This window comes from Dipodomys merriami, unplaced genomic scaffold (assembly GCF_024711535.1).
Source record: "Dipodomys merriami isolate MVZ:Mamm:240054 unplaced genomic scaffold, mDipMer1.0.p SCAF_13, whole genome shotgun sequence".
Lineage (NCBI taxonomy): Eukaryota > Metazoa > Chordata > Mammalia > Rodentia > Heteromyidae > Dipodomys > Dipodomys merriami.
The window spans coordinates 13,409,411-13,428,807 of record NW_027202604.1 but is presented as its reverse complement, the minus strand read 5'-3'; the positions used below and the strand labels follow the sequence as shown (position 1 = coordinate 13,428,807).

The 19,397-nt window shown below is 38.5% G+C and overlaps 1 protein-coding gene across 1 annotated transcript in view; it reads right to left on the bottom strand.

The window, feature by feature from the left end:
- Nucleotides 1-6,727: 6,727 nt before the first annotated feature.
- The window catches only part of Nr1d2 (nuclear receptor subfamily 1 group D member 2), a 44,260-nt gene continuing 31,590 nt past the window's right edge, over nucleotides 6,728-19,397 (bottom strand). The window contains exon 8 of the mRNA XM_070018697.1: nucleotides 6,728-9,960. Within this exon, the coding sequence (XP_069874798.1) occupies nucleotides 9,764-9,960 (197 nt within the window). The 3' untranslated portion in view covers nucleotides 6,728-9,763. The remainder of the gene's footprint in view (nucleotides 9,961-19,397) is intronic.

Sequence of the window (19,397 nt, the reverse complement as noted above, 5' to 3'; positions counted from 1 at the left end):
TGTGTAAAATGGACTTAATACACATCTACAGAATACTACAATAACTGCAAAATACACACTGTGCAGCAAAATACACACTCATGAAACATTCTCCAAAGGAGATCATATTTTAGGCCACAAAGTCTTAACAAATACAAAAACAATTTAAATAATTTATTGCATCTTATCAGATTCCAATGAGCTGAACTAGAAATCAACAGCAAGAGTAAACACAGAAACCACACACACAGAGATTACAATTTATTTTTGAATGATTAGTAGGTTATTGAAGAAATAAGGAGGGAAAATGAAAAGTTGCTTCAAGCAAATGAAAACAGAAACACAACATATCGGGCTGGATGTGTGACTCAAATGATGGAGTGTATGCTTGCCTCTCAAGTTCCAGGCCATGAGTTCAAACCCCAGTAAAAAGATAGATAGATAGATAGATAGATCACACACACACACACACACACACACACACACACACACACACACACACACACACACACACACACACACACACACACACACACACACACACACACACACACACACACACACACACACACACACCCAAATCTGTGGGATACAACTAAAGTAGTTCTGAAAGGAAACTGTATAGCTATAAATTTCTACATTAAAAATGATTAGAAGCAGTAAAGCCCATGGGACACAGAAGAAAGTGAACTATACAACTCATGGGTGGAAACAGGAGCGAGGAACTGGGAGGGTATGAAGAAACAAAATACACTCATTACCTGACTCAGGTAATTGTAATCCCTCTGTATATTACCTTTAAAATAACAAATTACTCATTAAAAAAAAACAATTAGAGATCTACTGCTGCCTGTAAATGTCTTACTGATATGCCACATCTTAGAAAAACAAGAATAAGCCAAACCTAAAATTAGTAGACAGAAAGAATTAACAAAGTTTGGAGCAAGAATTAATGAACTGGAAACTATAAAAGAACAACAAAACTATAAAAAAAAAACAAGACAAATAACAGAAAAGTTGGTTCTTTGAAAATATAAACATGACTGATTAGCCAAACTGAGAGAAGACCCAAATTAATAAAATTAGAGGGGAAAGGGGGGGATAACAGACACATTTCATTGGAATCCAAGGAATCACTAGGATATATTTTGCAAACTTAAATCCAAATAAGTTGGAATATCTAGAAAGAAATAGGTAAATATCTAGACATCTGACCTAGAAAAACTGAACCAAGAGACTATAAACAACCTAAACAGGACTAGTGGTGAGGTTACTAAAGTGGCAGAGCCCTTGCATAATAAGTGAAGGCCCTGATTTCAATACCCAATATCATAAAATATAAACAGGCTGGAAGGTGACTCAGTGGTAGAGTGCATGCCTTGTGCTCATGTGGCCCTGGGCTCAATTCCTCAGCACCACATAAGCAAAAAAAGCTGTAAGTGGTGCTCTGGCCCAAGTGGTAGAGCACTAGTCTTGAGCTGCAGAGCTCAGGGACAGTGTCTAGGCCCAGAGTTCAGGCACCACGACTGACCAAAAAAGAACAAAAACCTACATGGATTTTAATAAAGCAATGACACTGAAGAAGTAAGTCTCCCAACAAAGAAAACCCAGAGCCAGATGGATTCCCTGCTAAATTCTACCAGACCATTAAAAAAGAACTAACATCAATACTCCTCTAACTATTCCATTAAAAAAAGAAAGCAAAGAATGCTTCCAAACTAATTCTATGAAGCAACTATTTCCTGATACCAAAATGAGATAGGAACACAACCATAAAGGAAAACTACAGACCAATTATCCTTGATGAGCACAGACACAAAAATCCTCAAATTCAACAACATATTAAGGAGATCATACACTATGACCATGTTGATTCCATTCCAGGTACACAAAAATGGTTCAACATAGGCAAATCAATAAACATGAAATAGCATATAATACAATTAAGGAAACAATCAAATGGTCCAAACGATGTAAGAAAAATTCTGGACAAAATGCAGTTTCCCTTCATGATAAAAAGCACTGAAGAAATGAGATATAGTAGGTTCCTACTATATACCAACAGGATAAAGGCTATGAATGGCAAACTCATAGCCAATACATTGAATGGAGAAAAAGTGAAAGTATTTCCTGTAAAATCAGGAAGAAGACAGGATGTCCATTCTCACTACTCTAATGATTAGCATATAATTATTGGGTGAAGAAGTCAGGTCATTCCTGTTAGTACAAAATATGATACTAGAACTAGAACACTAAAAATTCACGAAGAGGGGCTGGGAAGGTGGCTCAGTGGTGTAGTGCTTGCCTAGCATGCATGAGGCCCTGGGTTCGACTCCTCAGTACCACATAGTGGCACTGTGGCTCAAGTAGTAGAGTGTTAGCCTTGAGCTGAAGAGCTGAGGGACAGCACCCAGGCCCAGAGTTCAGGCCCAACAACAACAACAAAAAGATAGACTAGCTGGGAATGTGGTAGAGTGCTTGAATTGCATTTATGAAGCCCTGAGTTCAATTCCTCATTACCACATAAACAGAAAAAACTGGAAGTGGCACTACAACTCAAGAGGTACAGTGCTAGTCTTGAGCAAAAGAAGCTCAGGGATAGTGCCCATGCCTTTAGTTCTGAGTTCAAGCCCTAGGACTGTCAAAAGTAAGAGAGAGAGAGAGAGAGAGAGAGAGAGAAAGAGAGAGAGAGAGAGAACTACAGACCAATTTCTCTGATGAATACAGATGGAAAGCTCTTCAATAAAATTTAGTCAACAGAATCCAGAAACAAATTTTTTAAAAATCAGACATTATAATTAAGTAATCACTTAATCACAATCAAAAAAAAAAAAAAAAGAACCTTGGGGAAGGGAGGGAGGGAGGGGATGGTAGGGGGAAAACAATGGAGGGGGTAACAATGTTCAAGAGGAAGTGGAAGTGTACTCATTACCTCACTCATGTAACTGTAACCCTCTGTATAGTATCTTTACAGTAAAAAAAAAAAAAAAAAAATCAGACATTATGACCAAGTAGGCTTCATCCCACAGATGCAAGGCTGTCTTAACAAATCCAAATCAATAAATGTAATTCACCACATCAACAGAATGAAAAACAAGAAGTACATGATCATCTAACAGATGCAGAAAAAGCCTTCAACAAAATACAATATCCATTCATATTAAAAGCTTTAGAGAAACTAGGAATAGAAGGAACATTCCTTAAAACAATAAAGGCTATGTATGGCAGACCAAACAGCCAATATCACACTAAGTGGGGAAAAACTAAAACCACTTCCCCTAAAATCAGGAACAAGGCAAGGATGCCCATTTTCCACTCCTCAATATAGTTCTGGAATTCTTAATCATATCAATAAGGCAAGAAAAGGACATAAAAGGGATTCACACAGGGAAAGAAGAAATTAAACTATTCCTATTTGCAGATGAGATGATCTAATACCTAAAGGACCCAAAAAACTCCACCCCCAAACTCCTAGAGCTGATCAACCACTTCCACAAAGTAGCAGGATACAAAATTAACCCACAAAAATCAGTAGCCTTTCTGTATATCAACAATGTATAAGCAGAAAGGGAAATCATGAAAAGAACTCCATGGCAACAGCCTCAAAATAAAATACCTAACATTACCCTAATCAAAGATGTAAAAGATCTTTATAGCAAAAACTATTAAACTCTGAAGAAAGAAATCAAAGAGTACACCAGGAAATACAAAGACCTTCCATGTTCATGGATAGGTAGAATTAATATTGTAAAAGTGGCCATATTGCAAAAAAGGATATACAAATTCCCATCAAAACCTTCTTTACTGAGATAGAGGACACAATCCAAAAATTCACATAGAACAACAAAGACTAGACAAAGTAATTCTAGGCCAAAAAAAAAAAAAGTGCAGGAGGTATCACAATACCAGATTTCAAACTCTAGTTCAGAGCCACAGTAAAAAACAACAAACAACAACAACAAAAAGAAAACAGCTTGGTATTGACCCAAAGATCAATGGAACAGACTAGAAGAGACCCTCAAATAAAACCACACACTTACAGTCACCTGATATTTGACAAAGGAGCCAAAGACATACAGTGGGGAAAAAACACAGCCTCTTCAACTATTGGTGTTGGGAAAACTGGGCAGCCATATGCAGAAAACTAGAAGTGGATCCCTGCTTGTCACCATGCACTAACATCAACTCAAAGTGGATCAAACACCTCAACATCAGAGTCAAAACTCTAAACTACTGCAAGAAGAGAGTAGGAGAGACATTAGAACTTATAGGTATAAGCAGGAACCTATTGAATAGTCTCAGGAGTACAACAGATAGGAGAGAGACTCAACAAGTGGGACTACCTTAAAATAAAAAGTTTCTGCACAGCCAAGGACATAGTTACTAGAAAGATGGCCAACCAATTTGGATAAGATCTTTACCAGCAATAAATCAAAGGCCTAATATCCAATATATACTCGGAGCTCAAGAAACTAAGCACTCCAAAACTTAATACACCAATTACTAAATGGGCAAGGGAGCTATAGAGAGATTTCTCAGAAGTCTCTGAGAATGGCAAAGAAACACATGAGGAAATGCTCATCATTCCTGGCCATAAAGGAAATGCATATCAAAACAACCCTGAGATTCCATCTCAGCCCCATTAGATTGGTCAACATTTTCATTCAAACAACAAATGCTGGCAGGGATATGAGGAAAGAGGGAACCCTACTGCGCTGCTGGTGAGAATGAAAACTAATAGAACCACTCTGGAAGCAGTTTGGAGGTTCCTCAAAAAACTAAACATCCCTATGACCCAGCCATATTTCTCCTAGACATCTACCCTGAGCATCATGAACCAGGATATCATAACACTTATACACCTGTGTTCACTGCTGCACTATTCACAATAGCCAAGATATGGAAACCCAGATGTCCCACAATACATGAGTGGATCAAAAAGAACGTGGTACTTACATACAGTGGAATTTTACAGAGCCAACAGATATGATGTCATTTGCAGGGAAATGGATGGAACTAGAACAAATCATGTTAAGTGAGGTAAGCCAAGATCAGAGAGACAAACAGAGCATGTTCTCTCAGATATGCTGGTTAGATCTAAAACATAGAGACATGACAAGTTACACGATTCTAGATACATACAGTGAGACCAAAAGGGGATAGTTTTGAGAGAATCACAAAGTTGCAATACCCAAGCACCTCTTCATATGTACATAAAATATACATACTGAAACAAACTCCCAAGATATGGAAGCAAAGGTCTTTTTCAATGTTCTATTTCTGATGTCTCTGTATTCTTTGCATTATATACATTGTATCCACATGTGTATCTGTGGGGAGATTGGTGGGGGAGACAGAATCTGAGGAAAGTGGGTAAAAAAGTACAGCAGTAGAGCACACTAGACATTGATAAAAGTAACCTACACAACTCATGGGTGGAGATGGGAGAGAGGGAATGGTAGATGAGGGAACAGATGACACTGTCTGAAAGGAAATGTATTTATTACCTGACACATGTAAATGTAACCCCTCCGTATATCAGCTCTATAATACCAATGTTAAGAAAATAAAATATATCTATATTTCTAAAAGGCATACCAAAAAAAACCCAAACCCACCATTAGCATCAGAGAAAACAGCTATAGTCCTTTCTAGAATGTCTAAAACTATTTATTTTCTTTTTTGGGGGGTCCGGTCGTGGGGCCTGAACTCTGGGCCTGGGTGCTGTCCCTCAGCTCTTCAGTTCAAGGCTAGCACTCTACCACTTGAGCCACAGCACCACTTCTGGCTTCTTTTTACTTATGTGGTGCCCAGGAATTGAACCCAGGGCCTCAGGCATGCAAGGCAAGTGCTCTACCACTGAACCAACTTCCCAGCTCCTAAAACTATTTTTAAAAAAAGGGGGTGGGGCTGGGAAGGTGGCTCAGTGGTAGAGCGCTTGCCTTGCATGCCTGAGGCCCTGGGTTCAATTCCTCAGCACCACATAAACAAAAAGAATAAAGCCGGAAGTGGCGCTGTGGCTCAAGTGGTAGAGTGCTAGCCTTGAGCTGAAGAGCTGAGGGACAGCGCCCAGGCCCAGAGTTCAGGCCCCATGACCGGACCCAAAAAAAAAAAAAAAAGCTGGGCGCTGGTGGCTCACGCCTGTAAACCTAGCTACTCAGGAGGCTGAGATCTGAGGATCACGGTTCAAAGCCAGCCGGGGCAGGAGAGACCGTGAGACTCCTATCTCCAATAAACCACCAGAAAACCGGAAGTGGCACTGTGGCGCAAGTGGTAGAGTGCTTGCCTTGAGCTGAAGAGCTGAGGGACAGCGCCCAGGCCCAGAGTTCAAGCCCCACGACCGACAAAAAAAAAAAGCAGAACTTTTTTTTGGGGGGGGGGGGAGCAGGGAGGTGGTGGGCATGAACAGGGAAGTATTTAGAGCATTTCACTACTTGAGCGGTGGAGCCTTCCACTTTTTGGCATGATCCTCCTACCTATGTCTAGTTCGTAAGTGTTCAGTTTGTTGGCCGAAATAGGGCCTATTTTTTTTTTTGCCCGGTTGACACCAAACAACAATCCTCCTGTTCTCTACTGGGAGTAGCTGGGATTGCAGATGTGCCATCTGGCCATAAAATGTACCGTCAAACATGACTCCATGCTGAATCAAAGATTTGTATGAGAGGTCTTGCTATGCTCAGGAGTAAGATAATTAAACTCTACCTGGCTTTATAAACACATCAATGCACAGAGACAACAAAACCCATTCTTGGTTAGAAATAATTTTTATTATCCTCTCCCCCCATGTACAGATGACTTCACAGAGACATGGAGATTTTATCCATGTCTTCATCAATTACAGTTGTAGAAAATAAACTTAACTAATACCCTGTCAGCAATATATTTCTATCACTTTTTTAAACAATAAGCCATTTTATTTTTCTGTATTAGTTTTGAGTCAAACCAACATCATTTTAGTTTATAGGTAATGGTTTCCTGACAGAGTCCCTCCCCCTAACCCCTAAAAAAATTACTATCCTAAGTGATAAACTCTTCTTGTACATTCAGCAAACTTTATATTGGAAAAAGCAAAAGAACAATTGAGATAGCATTTGCTCTCATGCACAGTAATAAATGTAGCTGAGCTTCTACTCCTTACTTTGCAATGATGTTCACATAAAATAAATTATCTCTTACTGAATTACAATGGCAATTCCTGAAATGTAGATGTGAAAACTATGAACTTTAACCCACTTAAATTTCGTTCTAATTTCTTTAACTAAACCATCAACAAAAGGACAAACTTCAATGCAAGATGTTTCCCCTTTCCCTCAGCTATTTCTCTCTAAAAGCTGGAATCTCCTCTCCTATCATGTAGAGATACATTTAAAGCACAGGAAAAAAATGGCTTAGCTTGCTGACATAATGCCCTTAAGTTTGCTGACATAATGCCCATATTTAAACTTGAAAATATAAAACCAGAGTTAAAGCATCACTTAATACATACAGTACATTAATTAATCAACAGTGTCCCACCGACTCAGAAGTTCCCTAACCTGGTTATCTTCTTTGCCTTTGTAACCAGGTCTCAATCAAAGAATGTGCTTGTAATAGGCTGCTGGTTTAATTTTAGAATTCATGTTTGGGCTATTTTAAAATGTAAAAATACTATGAGTGACATATGAACTATTAACCTTGTTTTCCATTAGCTACAGGAAGATCTATTCAAATAAAATGTCACAAGACAATACACAAATCTATGTCTACATATGGATGTACACACGTATATATTGAACCTAACTAAAGTTTATTAAGCAATACTAACACTGTTCTGGGTACACATTCCTAAAGACATAATTGTTTTAAAGATACATGTTATAAAGACGCTTATGCAAAAGGCAAAAATTAAGAATTAACATAATCTTTTGAGGTTTTCACTATTACTTCAAAAGCCATTTCTATCTCCCATAGAAGAAAACTATGCATTGTTTATCCTAGGAAAAAATATTTTAAAAAAAGATAATGCTATTGTGTAAAGAAGTCATAAAAACTACAAGTGTATATCCCATAAGTCACACCTACTTAAGATAAGCCCCAAAGATATCACCATCTCCTTTCCTCTTTTAAAAGAGGTTTCTCTTCTTTAAGCCTCCTTAACTAGTGCCACAGAAATTCAAATCCCAGCAGCAACAAGTTAGAATAAGACTATAAAATAAGGCATTCTGTTCACGTCATAAAAGTAACAGGCTTAGTGGAGTAAAATGAATGAACATTTCTGCACTTTTCATAACAGTCCAAATATTATGTTGATGAAAATCTTACCAGAATATCCAATTTCTGTATTCCAGAAAAACAGAAAAACATACATAAAATCACCAATTATTTTTTTCCCACTGTTACAAATAGTGCTGGTCTTACTTAGTAAGGCCGACATGTGGGTGAAGTCTTCAACTATACCTTTTCTAAGCCTGTAGGTCACACACTACCTGATTTATTCAAATGACAGATTAAATCTAACTTGACAAAATCTCTGTAGTGTTATGTAGGGGGAAATATGCTGACTCAGAATAGCACATGTGCACACATAGGTGCAAACATAGTAAACAGTTTCCTTAAACATGAATTGATTCTCCAGAAGGAATCTCATCAGGCTGCAGCCTATGTATAAGGGGTAAGTAACAACACAACTGCTCATTCTTAGTATGATATAACAATCTGAGTGAACTTCTAAACAACTAGTACCTTGATTTTTTTACCAAAGAAGAATTCTGTGATACATATTTTTTGAAATTTGGACTGCCTGTTGCACCTTTACATTAAGTGTTGCTTAAATAAACAAAAAGCATAAATTTAATATTCTATTGTCTATATTTTAAAGCAATGGTTATGTCATCAACAGGTTCAATGCACCTAATGTGGGTCCTTTGACACCCTTTAAGTTTATCATATGATAAAGTTCTTCACAGTTTAAAATATTGTGAAGAAATATATCTATGTATAACTATATTCACTATGTACACATACTATGCATTGATGTGTCCATAAACTTGGACATTGTGTGAACCAGTGACCCCACACATATACAGGAACTCTAAATAATAGATTGGTGTAGACTGTGAAATGCTTTCTCAGAAATGCTTATAAAGAAGAAAAGAATGTTATTATGAGTAATTACAATAACAAAAATGTTACCTTATTTACATAGTGCCTATCTCTCAAGAGGTAAATATTTTTTATAAACATTTTTTAGTAGCTCTATGAGGCGGGGCATTGGGGTCACTATTAATTTGTACTTTCCACAACCAAGTAACTGTCGAAGATCATACACTTTAACAGTGGCAGAATAAAACACAAACATGGGAGATTTTCCAGCTCCCCAGGTCTTCAAAAACAGTCTTGTTGTGATACTAAGATTTCCATCATCCAACAGAACTTCCACTACAGTGATCAATTTCTAAGTCTTCCTATATTTGTCATTGTGTGTTGTATTTATACCACAGGGAGATCAAATGGTTTTTGGTTTTGGCAGATGAAAAAGTCTAACATTCAGTGTGATAACTCAGTGTAACTTCTCTAGTCTTAAGTGCAACACAGCTGATTGGTCTTTTGGGGAGATGCAGTCAATGTCTAATCATGGCTGAAGAGTTCTCGGTCCAAATAGCTATTGCATGATTACAGAGATAGCCTACAATCTTGTATTGTCTTAAAGGTCTGTCCTACTTCCACATATGGTATACACATATAAATAAGCATTTAGCACAAAATGTACAGTTAGCCTCAGTTCATGTTCAAATAAACAAAGGCCTTATGGGTGAACTTTAAAGGCCAAAAGCTCCTCAGAGTGCATGTTGTTTAATGATCGAAGATCTGGCAACTTTAGAAGTAGTTTCGTAAAAATAGAGGCCTCATTTGGATGGTTTTTCATTATTAAGGTCCTGAGTGCACGGATAAGGGTTTCTTGCAAAGCTTCCACAGAGTTGACATTTTCAATTCCAGATCGATCTAACAGAAATCAAGGGACAGAGAAATATAAAACAGAGGACACATTATAATGCACATTCATAAATGCAATCCTTTCACCTTAATCTCACTATGGACTTAAAAGTTTTACACATTAGAAACAAAGGCAAATATAACTGTCACTCTTTTTAAAATCTCAATGGCAAGTTTCCTATTACATCTGTAATCCTAGCTCCTCAGAAAGCTGGGATGTAAGGACTGAGGTCCAAAGCTAACCTGGCTGAAAAGTCAGAGATGCTTATCGAATTAAGAAAAAAAAAAAAAAAAAAAAAAAAAAACACCCAGAAGAAGTGCAATGTTAGCCTTGAGCAAAAAGCTAAGGGACAAAGTCTAGGCCCTGAGTTCAAGCCCCAGGACCAGCACACACACATATATACAAAAAGGAAACACACAAACACCTGTATCGCCTATATTATTAGATACTCATTCACTTACTCACTCACTGAGAAAAGACATCTACCATGTTTTGAGCAGCCTTGTAGCGAGAACCACAGCAGAAACTGCAAGTAGTCTCCAGCCACTTGAAGGACCTGAGATGCTCAGCTCAATACCTTTTCAAGTACCTGACTCCTACCAACAACCACATAACCCAGGAAGCAGGTTTTTCCCTACTCATGCCTGCAAAGTCCTGTCTACTGCTTGGCTACAACCTCCTAAGAAGCCCTGAGCGAGGAGTATGTTTCTACACCACACCCACATTTCCTCTAAACTGTGAAATGATAAACACTTGAAGCATTTTTTTTCTTCATGAGAAACATTTTTCTTTTTCTTTTTGGTCCACTCAGTATGTGACACTTTTACTCATTGGCTGGCATACTACCAACTGAGCCATGCCTTCAACTTCAGTTTGAAGCATTTTTAAAAATTTTTATTTTTTATTGTTGTAACAAGAATGATGCACAAGGGCTGGGATGTAGCTCAGTGGCAAAGCGCTTGCCTAGCAAGTGCAACGTCCTGGGTTCGATCCCCAGTACCAAAAAAGAAAAGACAAAAAAAAAATACAGTTAAAAAAAAAAAAGAATGATGCACAGAGGGGTTACAATTACATGTCAGATAATGAGTACATTTCTTTTTGGACAATGTCACACCTTCTCTCAAATTTGAAGCATTTGGGCTAGGAATGTGACTTAGTGGTAGAGCGCTTGCCTAGCATGCAGGAAGCCCTGGGTTCGATTCCTCAGTACCACACAGACAGAAAAAGCCAGAAGTGGTACTGTGGCTCAACTGGTAGAGTGCGGGCCTTGAGCAAAAGCATCTCAGGGACAGTGCCCAGGCTATGAGTTCAAACCCCAGGACTGGCACAAAAAAAAAAAATTGAAGCATTTTTAAGCTAAATTTTGCAGTAAATTATTATGCTGTAATAGATAACTAATACACCATTAACTTTTATCATACTAGTTATATTACTCACTCTCGTTTATTATACTGTCTACAATATTTCTTCACACAAAATGTTAACAGATTAACTATTTCACACAAACTAGCAATAAAATGTCTTAACATCAGCCCTGTAGTTTTCCCTTAACGTTCCTCATCAACAGAAGTTATTCTTTCTCTTTACAAAAGGAGGCAGTAGTGCACAAGAAATGTGCGATGGCCCCAGTATAGGGAAGTGTGATTCTGACTTAAAAAGAAGTGTTTGTGGGGAGGGACAGTACAAAACAGCTGGTCTGGTGGATAACTGGTTTCTGGGTCCTGCTGCTCACTCTCCTAAGTGGCCTTTACTTTCTCTTTACTAAATAAATTCTTTACAACTGTTTAAAAAAAAAGAAGACGTGTTTTCTACAAGAACCAACTCACACCCTTTCACTGTTGTAAAGGACACTATAAACAGTTTTTTTTTAAAAAATAAGACTGTTAGTCTTTTAAGGCCAGCACACAAGCACTCAGAACAAGGACAAAATAAATACCACGTGTGATCAAAAGCAGCAAAAATGGTAGAAATAGGCTTATCTTACCCTTAAAAAAAAAATCTAACATTTACAACCATGTGCTAATTTGTTTAGGAAAAGAAACAAATTGAATATTGACTTGGTTTATTCAATCAAATTTTTCTGACAGACACATGAGACTGACAAAAAAAAAATCACTTCTCTTGACATCTGACTTTGACCAATAAGAATAATCTTGCAAAAAATATTTAAAGCTTTTCTTTTTTTTTGCTAGTACTGTCCCTGAGCTGCTTTTGTTCAAGGCTAGCACTCTACCACTTGAGCCACAGCGCCACTTTCCAGCTTTTTCTGTTTGTGTGGTAGTGAGGAATCGAACCCAGGACTTCACGTACGCTAGGCAAGCACTCTACCACTAAGCCACATTCCCATCCCTAAAAGCTTTTATTAGCACTTTTGGGAGGTTTTCTTCACTTCAAAAGTCAAATAATTACCTGTGAGACAATCCTTTTAGTGAGACATCTTGAAACGCTTTTCAAGAGTGAATCTCAAGGACCTGTGATTTTACATAGGAACTAGAAAGGTGAGGTAACCTCTCATTCATGATCCAGTGACAAACCCAAGACCTTGTACATGCTAAGGAATCAGCCTTTGGTTTTTGCAGCAAGATTCTCTTGCTGTGTAGCCCAAGCTAAAACTCCCTATCCTCCTACCTCAACTCCCCTAGTGCTATAATTGCAAACATGTGCTACCTGGACACATTTAAAGTATTAAGCCTTTTTTTTTTTTTTTGGTCAGTCATGGAGCTTGAACTCTGGGCCTGAGCACTGTCCCTCAGCTCTTCAGCTCAAGGTCGGCACTCTACCGCTTGAGACACAGTACCACTTCCGGTTTTCTGAGTGGTTTATTGGAGCCTAAGTCTCATGGGCTTTCCTGCCTGGGCTGGCTTGGAAACGAGAGCCTCAGATCTCAGCCTCCTGAGTAGCTAGAATTACAGACAAGAGCCACTGTCACCCAGATTTAAAGTAATTAGCTTTTTAAAAAATCCTTGCATTTCATCAAATTATCTAAACATTGAATGTATGTGCTGGCTTATATTCTCCAGGCTACTGGCAAACCAAAGAGTGAATAAAACCCCTTCCTTTGAGGAGCTCACATTTTGACAGAAAGTAATTGTTTGAGACTTTTTTTTTTTTTTGGGGGGGGGGTCCAGTTGTGGGCCTGAACTCTGGGCCTGGGCGCTGTCCCTCAGCTCTTCAGCTCAAGGCTAGCACTCTACCATTTGAGCCACAGCGAGACTTCCGGCTTTTTTTCTTTTTGCTTATGTGGTGCTGAGGAATCGAACCCAGAGCCTCATGCATGCAAGGCAAGCGCTCTACCACTGAGCCACCTTCCCAGCCCAATTGTTTGAGACTTATCATCAGTGATTGGCATACGAAAGATTGAGAAGAATGTCAGTAATCCTCTCAAAATAATGTCAATGAACAAAAAAAGAAAGAAAGAAAGAAATGCTAACTGGGAAAGGACATTCCAATGGGAGCTAGTATTCCTAATACTAGCTGTCATACTAGATCTGTCATAAAATGTGGTAAGCTTTCTACATTCAGAACCCTCAAGGAAATGAATGTCTATACCTAAAATTGTAAATCATACAAATTTTTTCTACAGCCTTCATTTCTAAAACCAGTCTTTTCAATTTTAAAGTCAAAGAGCCCAAAATTCCAAATGTGGATGATAGACAATAATGTGCTAGAGACTGTGACACTGAATGCAGACCGAGGTAGAATCCAGCTTCTCAGCAGTACACTTATTAATAAACAAGGGTACATTCCTTCACCATTCATAGCCAGGAGGTTGCTCATTCCTTAGCTGGTTCTTTATTACATGCCCAACCCCATCACTCACCAAATTTCTTTGCACATTCACTTACTCTAAGACACTGCTATAAGTAAAACTGAAATCTCCATCTTGCCCTCACACCTACAATCCAGTCCCTAACCTCCAACTGTAAATGACTCTGTCACTTCATATGACCTGGAAAAAAGCCTACCTTTCAAGAGTAATTTTCCTTCCATTGTCCCTTATCAGCTACAGCTATTTCTTCACAAGCAATATAGAGGAAAGACTTTGAAGTCAAATTAATGTCCAAATGCCTGGCTAGCATATATGATTCTGAATGTGAAATTATTCAATGTGATATTAAACAAATTACTTAACCTGTCTGTTCCTCAATTTCCTTACCTGTATAAATGAGGATAACATGTCTTAACTCACAACAGCTCTGCTGTGAGGACAACAGCAATGAGACTTAGGAATTACTTAGCATTTTTTTGACAAACCCAAAATTAATTTTTTTGTGTGCCAGGACTAGGGCTTAAACTCATAGCCTAGGAGCTGAACCCTAGCTTTTTGCTGAAGGCTGGTGCTCAACTGCTTTTTACTGGATAATTGGAGATAAGAGTCTCAAGGATTTTTCTGCCCTGACTAGCTATGAACCATGATCCTCAGATCTCAGCCTCATGAATAGTTAGTATTTCTGGTGTGAGCCACCAACACCCAGCAAAATAAATTTTAAAAATTGTTTAAGGCAACTATGGATCCTAAGGAAAGCCAAAAACAGAAAAAATTTCTAAAGTATATTCTGAACTGTAATATTGCTTAATTCTACACAATTGACATAGAAAAATACATGAATCCACTTGTTCCTTGATACATGGAACACCTCTGCTTTAAGCTTCAGATGCTCAGGTCAAAAACTACCCTTGGAAACTGACACTAGACATTTTGAAAATGAACTATACAACTTCTGAGTGGGGATGGGAAGGAAAAACTGGGAGTGGGGGGGTTGACATTATCCAAAAATAAATGTACTCTTTACCTGAGTTATGTAACTGTAACTCCTCTGTAAATCAACTTTATAATAACAATTTTTTAAAAATTAATGGGAAAAAACTGCCCTTGCTGCTATTTCAACCCCACTGTGAATACTTCATAAGAAGACTTCAAACATGACCCCTGACATTTCAATTTTGAAACTGATATAAAGACTCTTAACTCTTGATTACATGGAAGCCATGACACAAGACAATAATAACTCTTTGTATAAAGAAATTCTACCTAAATTATCTAAGGGAAGTAATGTAAAAGAATCAAAAAATGTGAGAAGATGAAAAAAAAAAGAACATAAAAAGTAAGGGGGGAAAATGAGGGCACTTTTCTTTATTGGTTATACATACTACTTAAAAAGAAGTAGAAACATTATATTTATAAATGCTCACCATTAGTAAATTAAAAAGACAGAAATCTAGTCTTTTGAGGAATATGGTAGAGAATCAGAATGGAAACTTTTTATTTTGTGATGTTTTCTGTAGCTTTTGAATTTTATTTTCCTGTCTATAAACATCTGCTTTAAAAACAGCAGGTGTTGAGCTGGGAAGGTGGCTCAGTGGTAGAGCGCTTGCCTTGCATGCATGAGGCCCTGGGTTCGATTCCTTAGCGCCACATAAGCAAAAAAGAAAAAAGCCAGAAGTGGCGCTGTGGCTCAAGTGGTAGAGTGCTAGCCTTGAGCAGAAGAGCTGAGGGACAGCGCCCAGGCCCAGAGTTGAAGCCCCATGACTGGACCCTCCCAAAAAAAAAAAAGCAGGTGTAGCCGGGCACTGGTGACTCATACCTGTAATCCTAGCTACCCAACGAGGCTGAAAGCTGAGGATCACAGTTCAAAGCCAGCTCGGCAGGAAAGTTCATGACACTTATCTCCAATAAACTACCAAAAAGCCTAGTAGAGTGCTCGCCTTGAGCAAAAGTTCAGTGACAGTGCCAGGCCCTGAGTTTAAGGATACAGACACAGACAGACAGACAGACAGACAGACAGACAGACAGACAGACAGACAGACAGACAGACAGACAGACAGACAGACAGACAGACAGACAGACAGACACAGATTGATAGACACACACACACACACAGATTGACAGACACACACACACACACACGCACGCACACACGCACGCACACACGCACGCACGCACGCACGTGTAGCCAGGTTCCAGACCAGCCCAGGCAGGAAAGTGGTAAAAGGCTAGCCTTGAACAAAAAAGCTCAGCGATAGTACCCAGGCTGTGAGATTAAGCCCAAGGACCAGCACCAAAAAAAAAAAAAGTCTGGGAATGTGACTTAGTGGTACAGTGCTTGCCTAGCATGCATGAAGCCCTGGAATTCAATTCCTCAGTACCACATAAACAGAAAAAAACAGAAGTAGGCTATGGTTCAAGTAGTAGAGTGCTAGCCTTGAGCAAAAGCAGCTCAGGGTCAGTGCCCAAGTCCTGAGTTCAAGCCCCAGAACTGGCAAAAAGAAAAAAACAGGCATGATCAAGGGGCAGTGGCTGACACCTATAATCCTAACTAGTTAGGAGGTATAGACAGGAGAATTGCACTTTGTAAGGTCAGCCCAGGCAAAATCAAGACCCTATCTCAAAAAACAAACTGGGTGTGGTATTACACATGTAATCTCAGCTACAAGGGTGTTGGAGGTAGAAGGATTATAGTCCAAAACTGGTCTCAGCAAAAAAACAAGAACTTAACTGAAAAACAACTAATGCAAAAAAAAAAAAAAAGGCTAAGATTGCATGGCCGAAGTCATAGATTACTTGCCTAACAAGTTGCCTCTGAGTTCAAAACCAGAATACAGTCAAAATTAAGAAATAGTCTGGCATTGTTAATGGATTATGCCTGTCATCCTAGCTACTCAGGAGGTTGAGATCTAAGGAATTAAGTCTGAAGCCAGCCCAGGCAACAATGTCCTTGAGACTCTTATCTCCAATTAAGCACCAAAACAAAAAACAAACAAACAAACAACCACAAAAAAAAAAAAAAACCAGCACTTTCTGTAAGCACAAAAGTTCAGGGAGAACAATCATACCCTAAATTCAAGCCCCAGATCTGGCACCAAAAAAAGTTAACTAAATAAATTAAACAGGTGACTTCTAAAGAGAAAAATAATTTTTTTCTTTTGGTGCTGGTCCTGGGGCTTGAACTCAGGACCAGAGTGAACTTTTTGCCACTTGAGCCACAGCTCCACTTCTGGCTTTTGGTGATTGATCAGAAATAACAGTCTTATGGGCTTTCCTGCCTAGTCTGGCTTTGAACCACAAGCCTTAGATCTCAGCCCCACTGTGTGACTAAGATTACAGATATGTGCCATTAGCTAGGCACCTACCTAGCTAATGAGTAAAAATTTTAATGTGACATGAACAGTACATTTATATATGAATATTATTTTCATAAATAGACATAAGAACATAATACATAATGAGAATATATTTTATTATTCTATAATAATTCTTTTGTTCTTATTTCAAAAAAATTATATATCACAGAGCAATAAACAGCTGGAGACGGATGGACAGGAAAGTGAGTAAGAACCCTCACGTTACTGTTGAAGTCAACAGCAATTCCAGCAATCAGAAGGTTAAGGAAGAAGTATCCTGACTTTGAGGCCACACTGAGTTAGATTTTGTCCTCTACTCAAAGCAAAACTAACACAACAAAAACTCTGATCTCTTTTGGAAATGGTAACTTTTTTTTTCACCTTGAATTTTATGTATTTTCAAAATAATCCATATTAATTTTACAATCAGAAAAAAGTTTTTAGGATATGATTAAAGCAAACTGCTTCACACACCAGTAATCCCAATCAGGCTGAGGCAAGAGAACAATGATCTTGAGGCCAGTCTGGGACACAGAGTGAGACTTTATCTCAAATATAAAAAATAAAATATGTCTAGTGGAAAACACAAAGTAAGCAACTTTGAGATATAGCTCCACTTCCAGTTCTCTTGTTAAGTGGAGATAAAAGTCACACAGATTTTTCTGCCTGGGGCTGGCTTCAAACCATGATCCTCAGATCTCCGTCTCTGAGTAGCCAGGATTACAGGTGTGAGCCATTGCTGCCCATCTTACCTTCACATCTTTATCTGAATTATCTCTAGGATAACTTACTTCAGAAAGTCTCCGTTCCATGCCAGGCACCGGTGGCTCATGCCTGTAATCCTAGCTACTGAGGAGGCTGAGATCTCAGGATCGCGGTTCAAAGCCAGCCCAGGCAGGGAAGTCTGTGAAACTCTTATCTCTAATAAACCACTAGAAAACCGGAAGTGGCGCTGTGGCTCAAGGGGTAGAGTGCTAGCCTTGAGCTGAAGAGCTGAGGGACAGCGCCCAGGCCCAGAGTTCAGGCCCCACGACCGGACCCAAATAAAAAAAAAAAAAAGAAAGAAAGTCTCTGTTCCCACACCTTACTTCAGGAAAGTCCACTCCTATTTCAACAGCCTCATAATCAGGTTCTTCAGCTCTATAGAGACCTGCTATCTAATCCACCCAAGATAAATGGGGTACATTTTACATGGAGAACATTTAATAGAGAACAGTAAACATGCCTTTGTTCATGTTTGATCATTTCATTTAAGATGTTACACTGGCTTTTCACTACCCATAGTTCAGTTCAAACCTCCCTGCCTACTTCTCATAGTTGTTAGCCTATAAGGCTCAAAGTCTTCTTTCTGTACTTTCTAGCCACCTTCTCTTTCCCCTGGGCTACTCAGGTTTTTCCATGCTTTTCCATCTTTTCATTGTTAGGAAAATCTAATAACCCAAACTTTCAAATTCAAGCTCCATTTTTCCCTTTCCACAAGGCCTTCTCACATTATTTCATCTTCCTTTCTGTAACTATCTCTTACCCCAACACAACTATAGCTTAGCATCATAAAGCTTTTTGTCTCTCAGAATAGAACATAAATAGTTGGAGAGTAAGCTTGATACTTAATGCTTTTTGTTTCCCAAAGTACCTAGGCACATAAGACATATTCATCAAATAAAGACTTTATCAAGTATTAATTATTTCTGCCTTTACAAAACAAACTTGATGTCAACTCTAATATGAATTACTTATCAAGAGATTGTAATGCTAGATAAAATGCAAGAGGCACTACAATGTTGCTAAGAAAACAGACATCCTTATTTACTCCTTTCATATTAATTCAGTGACATAAACGGTCTTTAGATACAGCTGGCCTGAAAAGGCAGCCAAAAATGCTTCCAAATGGCATGAATCTTTATTTATCCCACTGATGTAAAGGCCTCTAAAGTTATCCACATAAATAAGAGCCTTAACTTATAACTCTACAGTGTCTAACACAATGTCCTTTACAGAGTAGAGCAGGATGCTTATGGGAAAGTAGAGCAGTATGCTTAAGGGGAACTTAAAAAGTTATACATATAAAATTCTCAACAAATATTTTTGTTTGTTTCTTTCTGCCAGTCCTGGGACTTGAAGTCAGGGTATGGGCACTGTCCCTAAGCTTAATTTGCTCAATGATACCACTCTACCACTTGAGCCACAGCACCACTTCTGGCTTTTTCTGTTTATATGGGTTTCATGCATGCTAGGCAAGCACTATACCACTAGACATTCCTAGCCCTTCAACATTTTTTTTTTTTTTCTGTCAGTCATGGGGCTTGGGCACTGTCCCTGTGTT